Consider the following 19,251-nt stretch of genomic DNA (forward strand, 5'->3'; position numbering starts at 1 on the left):
CTCAACTCCTTTGAATAAATATCAAATTAAGATTTTTTTAATATTAATAGTTGTTGTAATTTTAAATTCTTTAATTTCATATAAATAAATAATTTATTTATTTGTTTATCAAGAGATTAAGTAGTTATCTAATGTCATCTACAATTATTAGTGATGCAATATTAGTACGATAACACTTTAAAAAATATATATTAATTCTTAAAATGAATATTATTTATTTATTATAAAATTATTGTTTGGGATAAAAAATAGTAATTTTAGACCGAGCTAACCTTGATTTTTTTTGGTACCTTTGATGAATAAAAAAAATTATGCTCTCATAATTATTTGAGTATTATTTTTCTTATTTTTATTGTAAAATCATTGATAATCAATTCATTATCATTATTCTTTTACAAAAATATTTCAATCAAAATTAAAGCAAGAATTAATTTATAATTTGTGAATCAAATAAAAATAAAAGACATGAATGAGTAAATTATAATGAAATCAAACAATAATACCCAATTACGTATTTTAAAATTAGGAATTCCCAACTTATTATAAAAAGATTAATAATGACATTATATCACGAAGAAATTTGTGACACCTAATAAATAAAGGTTCTTAAATTAATTGAGATTTTAGTAGAGTGTAAGAGGTTAAAATTGAGAGAATAAAGAAATAATCAAAGAGATCAAAGACAACCGAAAAAAGAGAAGAAAAATTCTACAGTATCCGCGGGATACCGGAATAGTCTTTTTTTTATTTATTATTATTATTTATTTTTATTTTTATTTTATTTTAATATTTTTAATAATTTATCTTTATAAAGTTTTCTATATTTTTCTATTATTTTAATTTTTATCTTAATATAGCATATATTTTAATTAAATAGTTTAATATTAATATTTTGTTAATACGTTTTAGTTTGATGTTAATATTTTAAATTTATAATATAAATTAGTTTTTTAATTGTATTATTTATTAATTTTCTTTTTCATTTTAATGTTTTTATAATATTATTATAATTTTTAATTTTTAATTTTTTGAATTCTATCACATATAAGTAAAATTTGTTATGAAAATTGACTTTTTGATTATTATTTTTTAATTAGTCTTTTTGATTGATTCATCTTATATAAATTTTTAATCTAAAATTAATGTTATTTTAAATTTATTTTTTAAAAATTATTTGTTCACATAGTTTGAAATACCAAAATCCTTCAATTTTCATGGATATCATAGCAATTCCCAAAAGAAAAAGTTCAAGGTGTTCCTTATTTATTAACAATGAGAAAAGTTTATATCATAATACAATATATCACAAAACTTTCTTCCTTGTGTTTAACACTACTTATTTATTTTGCTAAAATTATGAGTAAATTTTTCCAAAACCTAGATAGATTTTTACTAAATAAGAATTTTAACCGTTAATTAATTAATTGTTGGTGATTATTTTGTTTATACTGTATTTTTTTATATAATTTAATTATATATATATATATAATTTTTTTTTATATTTATACAAACTAAAAATAATGTGATACCCCTTTGAAAATGAGCCCTAGGTCACCCACCTTGACTGTGCTCAAAGCAACCACTGATTATAAGTTGAGTTAATCATTTATACACTGTCAGTGTAAATTTTTTTTATATTGACAACCAATCATATCTTTTAATAGTATCATATCATTTGCTTATTTAATTAAATTAAAATAAAAAATGTAATATTAAAAAATATGATTGGTTGCTAGTATAAAAAAATTTTACACTGGTAGTGTATAAGTGATTAACTCTTATAAGTTTTAGGAGAATGAAAATCAATGAAAAATAGTTAACATGGACCAAAATAAAAATTTACTTATTTTATAAGGATGAAAAATATTTTCAAGGATAAAAAATAATGTTTCCAAACTTTACAAGGATGAAAAAAAAAATTATAAGGACTAAAATCAAAACTTATTCCAGGTGTAAATATGTTTAAACTTACCTCACTTAATAACTTATATTCCACATTAAATTTCAATGATTCAATTGTTAAATTAAATATTTTTATACATCAATTAAATTTGTAAATTTAATTCTTTTAAAAACCATTTAATACTTTTACTCATTAATTTAAATTGACGAATAATTGTAAAAATATTTTATACACATATTTGAATTAACAAAATGGAGAATCAAATAGTTTTCAAACTTTAAAATGTAACGTTGATATATGTATTAAAAACTTTTAATTCAATGGTTGACTTGTTGAAATTTGATGTAAAATATTAATTATTAAATATAATAAATTTAGATAAACTTATTCTTTGAGTAAGTGGTTTTCTCCTCTATATATTTAAAAATTCTTTAAAAAAAATTAAAAATTATTTAATATTTTATTTTATTAATTCAAATTAACGTATAACATATTTGATGATTATTTGTCAACTTGAATTAATAAAATAGGATATCAAGTAATTTTTAATTGTTTTTTAACTTTACAATTTATGTATTAAATTTTTTTAATTTAATAATTAAATTATTAAAAATTTATATAAAATATGAATTATTAAGTGAAATAAATAAAAATAAATTTATTGAATAAGTAAATCTTTTCTCATATAATATAATAAATAATGATCGTAACAATATAAACAAATCTTAAAAATTAATGCGATGAATATAAAATAATAAATTTAAATTTAAATTAATAAAAAATAACAAAAGCAACATTAGTTTTTATGAAAAAGTTTATAATTTCACGTTGAAATTGAAATGATTGGAGTTGGTATATTTAAGGAGGTCCTTCTCCTCCTTCTTAGTGCTTGCCTACCCAACACACTTCTCTTCCATTCGCTTTACAACCTCTTAATCTAAACCAAATCAATAAGTTTTCCTATGCTATTTGCCTATTAACAGAATTTTTTTACATACACCATTCAAAAAATATTGTGTTTCTTTATATTTATCTACATATATTTTTTATCGACTTATTTTTAGTCTTTAAGTATGTTATATCTTTAAATGTATTTATTATTATTTTCCTTTTTTTAATTTTTTTTTCTCACTTTTACATATAGTTTATTATCAATATTTATTTTAATATTCTTCACTATTCACTTAACTTCTCTTTCTTCTACTTTTTTTTCTTAAATTTTCATTTAAATGAAATACACATGGATATAAAGTGTCTCTACTTACTTGTTTAACATAAAAGAAATAAAAAAAAATTAAGCAGTTATAAGAAAGAAAACAACACTTAATTTATAGATTTTTTATTTTGATGTACAAATTATTCTTAACAATTTTAACTTTTAAAAAATTGCATAATAATAATAATTAACAGAAGTTATAAAAATCTTTTGATATAAGTTTTTTTTAAACTTTCTTAATATTATCCACTAACACTACTAATATGTGTATTCTATACTAAATTTCTTTTACCCACTAATTACGGTTATAATTAGGGATGACAAATATCCCAAACAGCAAAACTAAGAGAGTTCAATTACCTGATTTTGATCTGAGAAGGTAGGTATCATGTTTATCCGACATGTCATTTCGTTTAAAATAAAAATATGAAGTTGAAAAAATCAAAGAAACGATGCTTTAATGACTTCCAAGTCAATGGAAACGACAAAACTGGGGACAACCTTGATAGCATAATGAAAAGATTAGAAAATGAATGCTTGTTTGCGTGAGGAGGACCACGATCAACGGTTACTTTAGCTACAAAAACTGCATCTTTGTCTTTGTTCCTAATTGAATTGACTATAAATTTTTTATCTTTGGTTCTTTCCTTTTCATGTAAACTTTCCTTTTCAGTATGCAAACAAGTTAGAATGGAGTCAGTGTCATGGATGGGATGGTTGTTACTGTGTTTGAATTTGTTGTTGTTGTTGTTTCAGTTTCCATCTTCCAATTCCTTATGCCATCCCCATGACAGCTTTGCCTTGCTTCAATTCAAGACCTCCTTCACTATTCATACTACTTCTTATGATGACCCTTCTTTTTATAATTATTATTGTGACCATGTTTATCCAAAGATAGCAACATGGAAAAATGGAACAGATTGTTGCTCTTGGGTTGGAGTCACATGTCACCCCATTTTCGGTCACATCATAGGGCTCGACCTCCCCTGCAGTGGGTTTGTGGGTGAAATCCATCCAAACAGTACTCTTTTCAGTCTTTCTAATCTCCAATCACTTAACCTTGCTTTCAATGACTTCTCCAACTCTCAATTCTCATCTCACTTTGGTGGACTTGGGAGCCTTACACACCTCAACTTGTCTTTTACTAACTTTAGAGGTGACCTCCCTTAATCAATTTGCAATGCTAGTTCACTTCAGAGTCTCAGCTTGTCTCACAACAAATTGACAGGCATCATTCCCCAATGTCTTTCAAAATTATCATCCCTTCAAGTTTTAAATTTACAGATGAATAAACTTGATGGCACTTTGCCAAGTACATTTTCAAAGAATAGTTGGCTCAGTACTTTGAATCTCAATGGCAACCAACTAGCAGGTCTTATACCAGAATCTTTGTCCAACTGCACAAATCTGGAACTTTTAAATCTTGCGAACAATCAACTTGAGGATACATTTCCCAATTGGCTTCAAACTCTACCATATTTGGAAGTATTGATTTTGAAAGCCAATAAGTTGCATGGCCCCATTGCCAGTTTGAAGACTAAGCATCGATTTCCCAATTTAGTTATTTTTGATATCTCATCCAACAACTTCACCGGCCCAATACCAAAAGACTACATACAAAATTTTGAAGCCATGAAGAATGTTGTTCAAGATGAAGTGGGTAACAGTTTGCAATATATGGAAACTCAGATATTGAATGTGTACTAATAGGCACCCTTTCGGTCAGACAATAGGCCGATAGAGGTGCCCAAGCCGAGGGAAACACAAGGTATTAGTAGGAACCCCTTTGGTCAGATAATAGGCCGATAGGGGAGCCCGAACCGATGAACCACAACCACACACCTCGGCCAAAGGGCCGCCCCGAGAGCCACCACGAGAGGTGGCCACCCAATAAGACCCCTTGGCCATGAGGAAGACCTCTCGGCATGAAGCTAAGCCGAACACCTCCTCGGCCTAGGGGTAAGCCGAACACCTCCTCGGCTTTGGAGCAGACCGAACACCTCCTCGACCTAGGGGTAAGACGAACACCACCTCAGCCTTGGAGCAGGCCGAAGACCACCTCGGCCTAGGAGCAAGCCGGACACCAACTACTACTCAAAAACCCTTTCGGCGCCAGGCCAGGCCGAATACCTCTACGGCCCTCGTGCAGGCCGAACAACCCTTCGGAGTAGGGTCAAGCCGAGACCCCCCTCGGCCTTGTGCCTAGCCGAAGACCAATAAGGAACAGCTCACGAATAACACGTGGCAAATTAAACACCTATTATGCAATAATTACCATGCCTAATTTAGAAGAGATTAAGGTTAACTCAAAAGTTATCATCCTCTAAAGACTGAGGGCCCACCAGGCCCAATTGTGTCTCTATAAATACACAGGTAATGTGACATAAATGAGGTACGTTACTATTCAACATAAAGGCATTTATTGCTCCATACCGAATACTTACTTGATCGTTGGAGTGCCTTTGTAGGTACCCTCCCCACCCTTTGGAGACAGTATTCGGTCGGGACTAAAGACTTAGAAGACCAAGAAGGAAGAACGACAGGAGGAGTGTTCCTACGCAGGAACAGAATGCAACATACATTGATTCTGTGACTGTAACAACGAAAGCAATCAGTATGACACTCAACAAAATTCCAACAAATTTTATAAACATTGATTTATCGATAAACAAATTTGAAGGAAAGATTCCAAATGTTTTTGGAGAGCTTCATGCTCTCAAAGGGCTCAACCTTTCCCATAACAAATTCAGTGGTTCTATTCCCCAATCCATGGGAAATTTGACAAACTTGGAATCATTGGATCTCTCCTCAAATATGCTCAATGGTAGGATTCCCACAGAATTAACCAATTTGAACTTTCTTGAAGTCCTTAAACTTTCCCATAACCATCTTGTGGGAGAAATACCTCAAGGAAAACAGTTCAATACTTTTTTGAATGATTCCTATGAGGGAAACTTAGAGTTATGTGGAGTTCCATTGTCAATGAAATGCAACAAGGACCCTGAAGAACATTCTCCACCTTCACAGACCTTATGGAGAGAAGATAGATTTGGATTTGGCTGGAAACCAGTGGCTATAGGGTATGGATGTGGAATGGTATTTGGAGTGGGCATGGGATGTTGTGTATTGTTAATAGGTAAGCCTCAATGGCTTGTGAAATGGTTGGAGGTCAACTTAATAAGAAGGTGAAAAGGAAGAAAAGAATGAGAACTCATGAAAATTGTAGCACAATGAATTAGTGGATATGTGACATGACTGGAGAATGTCTTGTTGTACACCTTCCTGTTCAACTTCATTTCTGCATAACTTCCTTATCTCACTGCATTGCATGGGAGAGATAATTCAAAGTTTAGTTGTAATATGTATGTGTTATACTATTTTTGTACTATTTATTTTTTGGTACGAGTGTATGATGTACTTCAGTTTTATTTTTATATTTAATTGTCAGTGTTGGTTTTATATTAATAGTTGTTGTTGTATATTTTTAAAACTGTTGTGTTGTTGATTGCAAGAATATTTAATATCTAAACAGTATGAAATTGTCTCATTTTGTTTGAGTATCTTATTTCACTGCTTCACCATCTAATATATATTGTTTTATATCTTTCTAATAACCTTAGTTTCAAACGTTGACTTGTTTCTAGTATTCTGTTCTTGCCAAGTATAGGTACCTTTCTATGTACTCAACTAATACGTTTTTCTAATTTTTCATGAATGAAACCATTAACTCAATATCATGGATATATGGTGATGAGATAGAAATGAGAGGACGATCCGAGGTATTTTCCTTGGAGAAAGACCAAGAGGCCATTCTACCATTTGGTGATCTGACTATTATTGGTGACTGGTGAGAAGGGAATCAATTTGAGGATTAGACAGAAGTAAATAATCTTACAAATACGTTGTTCTCACCATGATGTTGAAACACATCTATTTTGCTATCCTATTAGTGCTATGGATGATCATTCAGGATTAGTTTTCCTGCACTATTGATTTAACTATTGAAGTGGAATTTTTTTTCTAATTAAATTACACATTATTTCATACATTATAATGCAATTTGATATTCATGAATTATCGATACAAATTTCTAATCTTCCAAAACATTCTAAATTTTCAGTTGAATTGATTTCACAGTATTCGTAAGAGACATCTTAAGATTTTACTGGCATAGTGAGTCTGATGTCTCAAATCTTAGGTATTGAACCAAATCTTCCGTGGTCTATTGAATGATAAAATGACGTCTAATATCACACTAGCACATTCACCCAACTACATTTGAACCCTCATATGATATCTATCGATGCACGTGAGACAGCAGTACCGAGTTAGACAATATTGAGTTTGAATGTTTGAGTTCATAAGGATGACCTCATAGCAGCAAAGACACATTACGAGTTGATGAAAACTTGACAGCAACATTAAGTCTGGTGGTGAAAGAAGTCAAAGTGGTTTTTATTTTACCTTAGCCATGAATTCCATCCTATCTTACAAGTTATAACAGCGAGTATTCTAGACATAAAATATTAAAGAATGCAGCAGCTTAGGCATTTAACTTTGCTCTATAAATTGGAGCTCTGTTTCATTTTAGAAATATATCAAGAAAAATTGGTATCTCCTATACGTTCTTGTTTTGTATTCAAGAGACCAACACTCCTGAATCTTATAGCAATATATATGTGGCATTAGTTAGTCTGTGCACCCAATGCATAGCTAAAAATGAGTGTAATAGCATATAAATTAGGAAATATAACATGTTCCACCAGAAAAGAAAAAAAATCCAGTTCAAGTATGTTACAGCTGCAACCTTGTCCATTTCATGGATGTTGCTGGAATTTCTTGAAAGATCAGAAACATAAAATTTCACAATAAATCTCATCATACGAATTATTGCTCTCAAAAGATCCTTGAGGAATATGTATCTGACTTGTACTAATGTAATGTTCCACAAATAACTGCATGCGGGGTGGTACTTGTGATTATAAGATGATATTAAACATCAATTCGTCTTTGTCAACCCCATATAAAATTTTATTTAGGATACTTAGATTTTAGATCAGAAATCATTAGATGAATTCTTGTCTTGGGACTCCAGTGAGAGATCATGTAAAATTCCTTAATACGAAAATTACTTTTCAAGAAGTTAATACCACTAGTGAGAGTATCAAATCTGTGATCAAAGAGTGGGTTCAACTGAAGAACAATGCTGAACAAGATAATTCATCTGGCAAAAATATGTGAAAGAATCTAAAGTGACGAAAAAACTGTCTTCTGGGAAAGTTGGTTTTTGGTTCAAATATCTTAAGGAAACCAAAACTAAAAGAAACATTGAGAAGGTCTTTGACTTACAATTAGTGATCGATCTCAATGAAGTTTGAAATGCTTAACTGTGAGGGAAATCAAAACCTGTTTACAATGTGAGACAAACTATATGCTGCCATAAATAAGGTTTTTTGAGTGAATCAATTATGTGCATAACATGCAACATCCTATTTGTCAAGCCTCGCAGAAAGCTGAGCAGGGCATTGCCTGCATTGGATGCTGAATTTCTGAGGTAAACCTCTACAATATGACTTCCTAGCTACTTGTTGCCTTTCTGTTGATTCTTTTTTGTTCTCTTGCCGTCTTTCTTTGACATTTGACTCTCTGAACTATCAATTGTAACGATACACAATTGTCACAACTTCTCCTCAATCCCATTAGAATCTGTTATAATATGACTAGTTACTTAAATTTTTTACTGTATTTTTTTCTAAATAATATATATAATTTTTTAAATCATAGAATTAATACAAAATATATACCACAAAAAATAGTAATTAAACTCCATTGAGACCTTAGCGTACACAAAATGAGGATTTTTATTTTAATATAATCTATTTTATATTTAAGACCAAAATTTAAATTTTGAATATCTTAGTTAAGAGATATAAGTCGCTACCTCTTTGTCAATTTCATAAGAGAAGGATAACTATTCTATCACTACTTCTAATTTTACAACTAAAAAATCTAAAATAGCAATATCTCATTCGTCATTGATATCATTGATAGAGAGGTACAATATATTTATAACAGAAACACAATTAAACAGATTCATAACAAATTCCATTCTAAAACAGTAAAGTTTACCTATTATTATTAAAAGACAAAATAAAGAAATATCAATACATGGACATAGGGAAAAGAGATGGATCCATGAATCATAACACAACCAATGTTGATCAGACATTGATGCATATTTTATAATATTAAAAATTTTAAATATTATTTGAATTAGTTATATCTTTGTCATTATTTTTTAACTTTTTATCTTTTTCATTTAGGCATTTTTAATATTTCAACTAAATTAAAAGAAAATTAAGTTCTATATATTACATGAATGACTATCTTGTACAAGAGTATTTTTAAGAATTATTCTTTGACGAGAATATCTCGGGAGATTCTTTTAACTTTTTATTTAATTTAAATTTTTATTTATCTTATTTATTTATAAATTAAATTTAATATTTTTAAAATAAATTATCAATACATAAAAATGATATACTTATTCATCTTAAATCTTAAATATAATTTATATATTTAAAAATATCTATTTATATTAATTTTAAATCAACTTTCTTATATAAAACAAACAATTATCTTGTGTGATGACGTTTTGTGGATTTTTCTTCAAGGAAAAGATTTTTAGTAATTCTTTAACTTCATATTTAATTAGCTTTTTTTATTTATCATAATTGCTTATAAATTAAATTTTAATATCAATAAATAAAAATAACTATCATATTATAATATAAATTATTTATTATAAATCTAAAATATAATTTATATATTTAAAAATATTTATTTATTCAAATTTTATATATAATTTTTCCATTTAAACATAATATTTAATTATATACGTAATTTTTTTTTAAAATTTTAGTTATATATAATAAACATTTACCTGTGCATTACATATGCTAAATTACTAGTATTTATATAATCAATATTTTAGGATGCAAGATAAATATTTTTTATATAATTAAAATTTATAAATAAATAAATATTTTTTGAATATACAATTTAAAATAGAAATATTTTGTTAACTTTTGCTGGAATTAATAAACGGGTGAATGGTATTTGTTCCTGTATCGGGATACACACTTCAATTATCTTTGTTGTAACGGGTCGGATCTTGGGTCTCAGTCTTCTCGTTCCAATCCAGGCAGTCCGAAGTAAAAAGGGGGGGTGTGCCTGCAAAGACACTCCGACGCTCAAGTTAGTACTCCGTGTAATAAATGCGGTAGTTCAGAATTAATTACATACCTCGTTGGGGTCCTATTTATAGTAGTTCTTATTGGGCTGCAATTAGGGACTGGGCCCCGGGAAATTAGGGGTCTAATTCTGTGCATTATGTTAATTAATCTCTCCGTAACCATATAGATGATGCCGACATACTCGGCCGACTCCGCCGACACGTTTCGCCCCATCTGGGGTGGTCGACGGGTTCGGGTACTCGGCATAAGCAATGGTCTCGGGTATTCGGGCGATTCGGCCACCATATCTGGGGGTGGTCGGCGGGTTCGGGTACTCGGCATAAGCAATGGTCTCGGGTATTCGGGCGATTCGGCCACCATATGGTATACAACCCCCGCAGCGTCAAGGATGAGAAAAGATGAAGACGGTACAAAGAAGATGGTGACGTGGTATTCGTTGCTGAGGAATAAGGGTCAGTATATTAGAGGCGGTCTAGGCCGAGACCTCAGCCATATGAGGTCAAGTCGAGGCCTTTTGGAGGTGGTATAGGCCGAGACCTTAGCCATGTGAGGTCAGGCCGAGGCCTTTTGTAGGCGGTCTAGGCCGAGACCTCAGCCATATGAGGTCAAGTCGAGGCCTTTTGGAGGTGGTCTAGGCCGAGACCTTAGCCATGTGAGGTCAGGCCGAGGCCTTTTGTAGGCGGTCTAGGTCGAGACCTCAGCCATATGAGGTCAAGTCGAGGCCCTTTAGAGGCGGTCTAGGCCGAGACCTCAGCCATATGAGGTCAAGTCGAGGCCTTTTGCAGACGGTCTAGGCCGAGACCTTGGCCATGTGAGGTCGAGCCGAGGGCTTGGACGTGAGATCTTGCGCTGGGGCTTTGAATATTGATGACTTAGACCGAGGCCTCAGCAGGTGTGGCTTGCCACGTTGGCCCTAGCGGTTACAGGCCCAACGGTTACTAAATCTGGGCCGTTGGATGATGTAGATCGAACGGTTGTGGCCTGGGGGCGTCTTTTCACCTCCCCCGATTTACCTTGCCTATAAATAGGGGTGTTGACGTGAAAATTTACGCGTTGTAAATTTTCCGAGCTCTCCCAAGATCATATTCTTTCGAACAACCCGAGCAAGGTAAAATATCGAGGGGTCGACTTCAAGTGAAATATCGAGGTTACCACCGCTACAATGCGAAGTTGTCTTCCCTTCTGATCACCCCGAACAAGAGGATAGCGGGGATGAGGTGGTCGAGGTATCGCCTCCGATAACATTGACCGTGGCCTTGGCACGGGCAACCGAGGTGGATGACCGATGTGTAGGTCGAGTCGGTCAGCTAGACCCGCAAGCGTTGCAAGTTGATATAAGCGGGGACGAACTAGAGGTGGTCGGCGATGCACGAGGCAAGAGAGCTGTCAGACCGAGTACTCGGGTAAGGGCACGGATCGACTACGGAACTGTGGAGATGCCTGGTTACGAGTGGGTCGACGGGGAGGTCGGCATTTATCTTTCGAAGTTGTCTGACCAGGGGCTGTTAGACACATTTGTCTCTTTGGAGAACTGTTTCGGGAGTGGGGAGGATCAGTTTCCCCTACTTGCCGAGGCATGCATGGACGACGGGCTGGAGACTGACTTCGTGTTTTTGGAGTCGGGGGACGATGAGGACGATTACTTCTACGCCTACATGTGCTGGTTCGTAGACCTCGGTGTTCAACTACCCTTTGACGATTTTCAAATGGGGGCTCTCCGAGTGCTCAACGTGGCACCGACTCAGTTGCACCCGAATGCATGGGCCGCGATGCAGGCGTTTCGGAATTTATGCTTGTGTTTGGGTCTGACTCCCCGACCCCTGGCTTTCCTTTACTACTATACCAGTCGCCCGAGCAAACCGGCAAAGTGGGTGTCATTGTCTCGGGTGCCGAAGCGAGGATTTCTCCGAGCCTTCACTTCTTCCTACAAAGGGTTTAAAGATGGATTCTTCAAGGTTCGCTGGGGGTCGGAGATGAAGAATTGCTTTTATGACCGAGAAGGCGACCCGCTATTTCCCTTTTATTGGACGAAGCGCCCGATGCGTTACGAAGCGATGTCGGCGTCTAAACTCCCTGCCGAGGACAAGGAGATCGTGGACCTGTTAGATCAGCTACCGAAAGGCTTGCCTGTCCGAGGCCTTTTGGACATTTTTGAAACGTCTCATTTTGAGACGGCCTTGCTAGGTATGCGTTCTAGGATTCGGTTACTTAATCAGTTTTTAAATTGATGTTAAGATTTACTTCGTTGCAGGTTTAATGGCCGGAGGTAAGCTAGACGTGACCGCCATGCTCGCGAAAAGGGCGAAGGATGCAAAGGCTAGTGGGCAGGTTCCCCCGGCGCGGTCGGCTCTGAAGATGGCTCGGGATAAGCCTTCCCATGTGCTGATTCCTGCCGCCGACCCCAAAAAGAAAGGAAGCACCTCCCGAGTGAGGGCAGCCGAGCACAATATAGAGCCGGAGCGGCCGAGCTCTTCGACCAAGCGGGCCAAGCAGCTGTCGCTGGAGCAATCGGGTTGCGGCAACTTCGCTATCCCAGCTGTTGTCGCCGGCTCCAATTTCCTTGCCCCGAACGTGCAGACCGAAAATTTGGTCGGTTTAGATCTTGCTACTGGGGGTGGGCTGCAATACTTGGAGGGCATGTCTGCCGAGGCCGCATATAAGCTGTTCTGCGAACTCGATACTCAGACCTCCCTTGTTGCAAAACATGTCATGAACAGGCATGCCGTGTCCGAGGAAAGGATCCATGGCCGACTCAAGGAGGCCGAGGCCACAGTGAAAGAGGCGTTGGCTGCGAATGCCAAGTTAACTGAGTCGGCTGAAGAATTGAAGAGGCTTGCCGACGCCCATCGAAGGGAGGCCGACGACTTGAAGTTGGTCGTACAAAGAATGAAGGTCGATGCTGTCGCGTCAGCGAACGAGATTGCTCGGTTGAAAGAGGCGGCCGCAAAGTTCGAAGCCGAAGCTACCGAGCAGATACTTGAGCAACATGATGCCGGCTTCCAGCATGCGGTCAGGCAGGCTTATCATTTTTGTGAGGTTCTGGCTGACTTTCAGTTCGATGTTGGCCGAGACTTTTTAGGTGGCAAGTTTATGAGCTATTATGAGTTCCCCCAAGGGGCTCAACCCGATGCCGAGGCCCCTCATCACGGTATTTCCATCCAAGCTCTCGTGCAACCAGCTGAGGATGAAGATCCGATCATTGACGTGGTTGGCGAGGGCGACGGAGGTAATCCTGGAAGCTCGGCAGCTACTTAAGGGATCGGCCCGTTGACGGTTTAGGTTTACCTATTTTTTGTAACCGGGCCGTAAGTGCCTTTTGTCATTTTTGGCCATTGGTGCCGGTGGACTTTAAAATTTTTGCAAGTAGCCGTTTTGGTCGGCCATACTCTTATTTTTATAAATGATACTGATTTTTCGCATGTTTATAGCGCTTAGTAATGTAGACACAATCCGACCTGTATGGGTGACCGAGTGGACGTATTTCGCGATTAGTGTTGATGATTAGTGCATATTTCGTGTTTAACCGAGTGTACGGTTTTGGTGAGTGCTCGGTTGAAATTACGCGTTTTGAGCGATTACTCGAGATTTACTCGGATGCGACGGGTTCAGAGTGTTCGGCATAGGGCACGAGTATTTTTCGTATGGTTAACCGAGGATTGGTCGGGCTCGGTACGGATCGCGCATAGTGCTCGACGTAGGGAACGAGTGTACTTTCCGTAATCGACCGAATATTGGTCGGCGTCGTCGCGGTCGTGCGTAGTGCCTGGCTTAGGCGCATCCTTAGCCGAGGAGGGTACTCGGGAGGGAAGCCTGTTGTGCGCGAGTGCACATTTTGAATGTTGACCGGGGATTGCTCGGGCTCAGTACGGGTCACATGTAGTGCTCGCCGAGTATTGCTCGGCTCCGTCGTGGTTGGGGATAGTGCTCGGCCTAGGTACATCCTTAACCGAGGAAGGTACTCGGGAGGGAAACCTGTCGGGCACAAGTTCACTTTGTCGTCGTCGGCCGAGTATTGCTCGGCCTCGTCGTGGTCGGGGATAGTGCTCGGCCTAGGTACATCCTTAGCCGAGGAGGGTACTCGGGAGGGAAACCTGTTGGGCACGAGTTCACTTTATTGTTGTCGGCCGAGTATTGTTCGGCTCCGTCGTATTTGGGTGTAGTGCTCGGCCTAGACATAGAATAAAAATGTAAACGATATGATGAAATTTTGAACTTTTATTAATGAAGTGCCTCGTTAAAAACCTTGCCGACCCAAAAACCCTCCTTAGGGAAAAAAGAGTCGGTCAAGGAAAAGAGTGCACCATTACATCAGCTGTAATACATCTCTAAGTGTGTCGAATTCCATGTCCTAGGAATAGGTTCTCCTGATAGGTATTCTAGCTTGAATGCTCCGTTGTTTAGGTTGTGTCGGATGCGGAATGGTCCGTCCCAATTTGAGGCGAGCTTCCCCTGTCTCGGATCTTTTCTTGCTTCGCCTGTGGCTCTCCAAACGAGATCTCCTTCTCGAAATTCTCTTGGTTTCACCCTGCTGTCGAATCTTCGCTTGTAGCGTTGCTTGGTGGCCTCGGCCACGACTAGTGCTCGGTCACGAATCTCTTCTACCGTGTCCAAGTTTGTTCGGAGTTCGGCTTCGTTGCTTGCTTCGTCAAAGTGGGCTCGGCGGAATGACGGTTCTCCGATTTCCACCAGGATCATCGCGTCGGATCCATAGACCAACCGGAAAGGTGTTTCTTGTGTGGTTGACTGGGGGGTGCATCGATATGCCCATAACACCTCCGGTAGCTGCTCGGCCCATGCTCCCTTTGCTTCCCCTAGACGTTTCTTCAGTTCTGAAAGGATGACCTTGTTGGCTGACTCGGCCTGACCATTCATTTGCGGGTGTTCGACCGATGTCACCTTGTGCTGCACTCCTAAGCCGGCTAGGAATTTGTTTAGTTTTCGGTCGGTAAATTACAGGTCGTTGTCGGTCAGAAGAGTGTGTGGGACACCGAAACGGGTGATAATATTCTTTCATAGAAACTTTTGGACTTGATGAGCCGAGATACACGCCAAGGGTTCGACTTCGATCCATTTGGTGAACAGGTCGACGGCAACGATGAGAAATTTGCATTGGCCCTTGGCGACCGGGAAAGGTCCGAGTATATCGGCACCCCAAGTGGAGAACGGCCATGCTGGGGGAATGCAATGTAATTGCTCGGCCGGCTGATGGACCAAATTGCCATGCTTTTGACACGGCTGGCACTTCTTTATGAACATAGCGCAGTCGATGTTCATGGTCGGCCAATAGTACCCGGCTCGTAGGTGTTTGGAAACGGTTGTCCTCGCTCCCGAATGCAGTCCACATATACCCTCGTGCACTTCTCTCGTCACATAATCAGCCTCGGCGGAGTTGAGGCACTTGAGTAACGGGGTAGAGAAACCGCGTTTGTACAGCTGGTCGGCGATGACAACGTATCTGCCGGCTTGAGTTCTTAGCCGTTTGGCTTCGGACGGATCGGTCGGCGTGTTTCCACTTACGAGGAACTCTTTGATTTCGGCTCGCCAGTCTTGGGAATCTTCCTGATTGGCGCAATCGACATTGACATTTGCCACCACTTCTGCATCGACACTAGGGCGGTCGATCTCTTGTTGGATTATCGTTCTCAAATGCCCCGGCTTTTTGGTCGCGGCCAGCCGAGCCAACTGGTCGGCACGGGCATTGTCTTCGCGTGGGATGTGCTCGACCGACACCTCCTGAAAGCCCGCTTTTATTTTTTGATAAGCGTGATAATACTTCATCATGTTGTGATCCTTTACTTGGAAGCTTCCACCAACTTGCTCGGCCACCACTTTGGAGTCGGTTCGACATTTGGCTTTTGATGAACCCATTAATCCTGCCAATAAAGCTTCGTATTCGGCTTGGTTGTTCGAGGCTTTGAACCGAAAGCGCAGGGATTGTTCCAATGTTATCCCTCTCGGTCCTTATAGGATCACTCCTGCCCCGCTCCCCTGGCTGTTTGAGGATCCGTCCACATGGAGGGTCCACCATGGTTCCTCGAATTGGCCTTGTGGGTGAAGTTCATTTATGAAGTCGGCCAAACACTGAGCCTTGATCGGTCCCCTCGGTTTGAAGGTGATGACAAACTGCGAGAGTTCTATCGACCAGGCCATCATTCTTCCGGCGAGTTTGGGCTTCCTTAACACCTTAGCGATGGGGCAGTCGATGTGTACAACAACTTGGTGGCTTTGGAAATAATGGCGTAGGCGTCGGGAAGTGTGTACTAGACCGAGCGCCACTTTTTCGATCAACTGGTACCGGGTTTCTGAATCTTGTAGCAGTCGGCTGACAAAATACACGGGAGCTTGGTTGCCTTCTCTTTCCTGCACCAGAACCGAGCTGATCGCCTCCTCGGACACGGCCAAATATACCAGTATTGGGCTGAGAGGGTCAGGCTTCGCAAGGGTCGGGGGCGTCGCCAAAGTCGTCTTCAAGGCTGTGAAGGCTGCTTCGCAGTGTTCGTCCCACGAGAAGGCCGACGCCTTCCGCAGGAGCTTTGTCATCGGGCTAATTTTGTCGCCTAACCGTGGGAGGAATCGGGATAAGGCGACTAGTCTCCCGGAGAGGCGTTGCAATTCCTTGAGGTTGCTTGGGCTTCTCATGTTCATCACGGCCTGACATTTGTCTCGGTTCGCTTCTATGCCTCTTGCCGATAGCATAAAGCCTAAGAATTTGCCTCCCTTGACCCCAAAAGTACACTTCTCGGGGTTTAGCCTCATGTTGTGCTTGCGGAGTTTGCCGAAGATTTTGGCTAGGTCCGTGATGTGCTCGGTGAGAGAATTGGACTTGACCACCATATCATCCACGTAGATCTAGATGTTTCGACATATTTGCCCCTGGAACACTTTGTCCATTAACCTCTGATAGGTTGCCCCGGCGTTCTTCAATCCAAAAGGCATGACTCGATAACAGAAGTTGGCGTTCTCAGTGATGAATTCCGTCTTCTCCTTGTCGGAAGGGTGCATCCTTATCTGATTGTAGCCGGAATAGGCGTCGAGGAAGCTGAAGATAAAGTGCTCGGACGCTCCGTCGACAAGTTGGTCGATGCAAGGGAGTGGATAAGCGTCCTTGGGGCATGCTTTATTGAGGTCGGTGTAGTCGGTACACATTCTCCATTTTCCATTCGACTTTTTTACCAAAACCACGTTAGCTAGCCAAGTCGTGTACCTGACTTCCCTTATGAACTTAGCCTCTAACAACTTTTTCACCTCGGCATCCGCAGCTTTTCGCTTCTCCTCCCCCATCTTTCTTTAATTTTGCGCGAAGGGTCGCGCGTCTCGGCATACGGCTAACCGGTGGCATAAGAACTTGGGGTCTATCCCTGACATATCTGATGCCCTCCATGCGAATAGGTCTCGGTTATCCCTCACAACGACTTGACTCGTCTTGAGTCGGCTTCGCTCAACTGAGATCCTATATTTGTGATTTGTTCGAGTGTTTTGCCTAGTTGAAAAGGCCTGAGGTCCTCGGTTGGCTCGATTCGTTCTTCTTCGCCTAACCGAGGATCGAGTTCGATGTCTTCCGTCGTCTGCTGCCCTACTACATTCACACCCTTCGTCCTCGGGGAGTCGGCCATTGGCTGTACCTTAAGACTGGAGAGATAGCATTCTCGTGCCGTTTTTTGATCAGCGTGTACGGTTATCACTTGTCCATCTCTCGACGGAAACTTCATGCACAAGTGGGGGGTCGAGACAATCGCCCCGAGGGCGTTAATGGAGGGTCGACCCAGTAGGATGTTATACGACGTGTTTGTGTGCACCACGATGTAGCGGATCTTGATCTCTCGGGAAGGCTTTTGATCGAACCCGAATCGGGTGTACAGGTCGATGCACCCTCTCGTCATCACCCTTTCGCCTGAGAAGCCTACCAGTGGCTCATGGTACGACTCTAGGCTCTCCTCAGGAATTCTGAGCTGTACAAATGTATTACAGTACAATATGTCGGCCGAGCTCCCCTGATCAACCAAAGTTTTCTTTACGATGCAGTTGTGTACTTCGATGGAAATCACCATGGGGTCGTCCTGAACAGGATCAACCCCCCGGAAATCTCGGTCGGAGAAGGTTATGGGTGGCATCCTGGGCATCCTTGGCTGGTTCACACTATTTACCGACCGCACTGCCCGGAGGTGTCTTTTCCTCGCCGAAGAGGTGGAACCTCTCCTGGCGAAGCCCCCGGCTATCGTATTTATTATCTTTCTCGGTCGGTCATCGTCTTCTCGAGAATGCCTTGACTGGTCTCTCCTTTCGTTTGACCGGGATCGGCAGCGTCGGTCTCTTGGTGGGGGTGCTTCGCGTGAGTGGTGGCGGTTACTCCCCCTCGACTGGTGGTTCTGGGGGGTGATGAAGCTTGACAGGTGGCCCTGTTTGATGAGGTCCTCGAGTTTGTCTTTTAATGCCGAGCATTCTTCGGTCGAGTGTCCTCTGTTTTGGTGGAACCGGCACGCTTTCGCCTTATCGGCTCTCGGGGGAGTGTTCGCCCTTTTCGGCATCACAAGGATTTCGGAAGCGAGGGCCTGCTCCATCACCTTGACCCTGCTCGTATTCAGGGGGGTGTAGGCGGTGTAACGTGGTGCTCTCGGCGGTCGAGTGCTCGAGGACTCGGCATTCGCCTTTTTCATGGGCTCTCGGCCTGGCTCTTTTCGGCCGTAACCCTCTTCGGCCCTGGCCTGGTTTCGAGTCTCCGCCAGTTCCTCCATTTGCATATACTTCTCGGCTCTTCGTCGGAGGTCATTCATATCAACGGGTGGTTTTTTGCACAAACTGTTCACGAATGGTCCCGGCCTGAGGGCCGTGCTCAGCCGGTCCAATGCCACGGAAGGATTAAGATCACCAATCTCCAT

The 19,251-nt window shown here is 39.7% G+C and overlaps 4 protein-coding genes across 4 annotated transcripts; 1 reads left to right on the forward strand and 3 right to left on the reverse strand.

Moving 5' to 3' along the window:
• Positions 1-2,186: 2,186 nt before the first annotated feature.
• On the forward strand, positions 2,187-7,103 carry LOC114914909 (receptor-like protein 9DC3). The gene is given in 3 exon segments (XM_083063632.1): positions 2,187-4,819; positions 5,669-6,273; positions 6,276-7,103. Coding segments are annotated over 3 exon segments (1,104 nt in total). The 5' UTR covers positions 2,187-4,403; the 3' UTR covers positions 6,359-7,103.
• Positions 7,104-14,683: 7,580 nt separating this feature from the next.
• Positions 14,684-15,247, reverse strand: LOC145951694 (uncharacterized). Its single transcript, XM_083063554.1, has one exon. The coding sequence runs from the start codon at positions 15,245-15,247 to the stop codon at positions 14,684-14,686; it is 564 nt and encodes a 187-aa protein (XP_082919680.1).
• A 138-nt stretch (positions 15,248-15,385) lies between these two features.
• On the reverse strand, positions 15,386-16,243 carry LOC109806248 (uncharacterized). Its single transcript, XM_020368621.2, has one exon. The coding sequence runs from the start codon at positions 16,241-16,243 to the stop codon at positions 15,386-15,388; it is 858 nt and encodes a 285-aa protein (XP_020224210.2).
• Positions 16,244-17,778: 1,535 nt separating this feature from the next.
• Positions 17,779-19,251, reverse strand: LOC145951695 (uncharacterized). Its single transcript, XM_083063555.1, has one exon. It carries the CDS (start codon positions 19,249-19,251, stop codon positions 17,779-17,781), a length of 1,473 nt encoding a protein of 490 aa, XP_082919681.1.

The sequence above is a fragment of the Cajanus cajan genome, chromosome 9, assembly GCF_000230855.2.
Source record: "Cajanus cajan strain Asha chromosome 9, NIPB_CcT2T_4, whole genome shotgun sequence".
NCBI classification, from domain to species: Eukaryota; Viridiplantae; Streptophyta; class Magnoliopsida; order Fabales; family Fabaceae; genus Cajanus; species Cajanus cajan.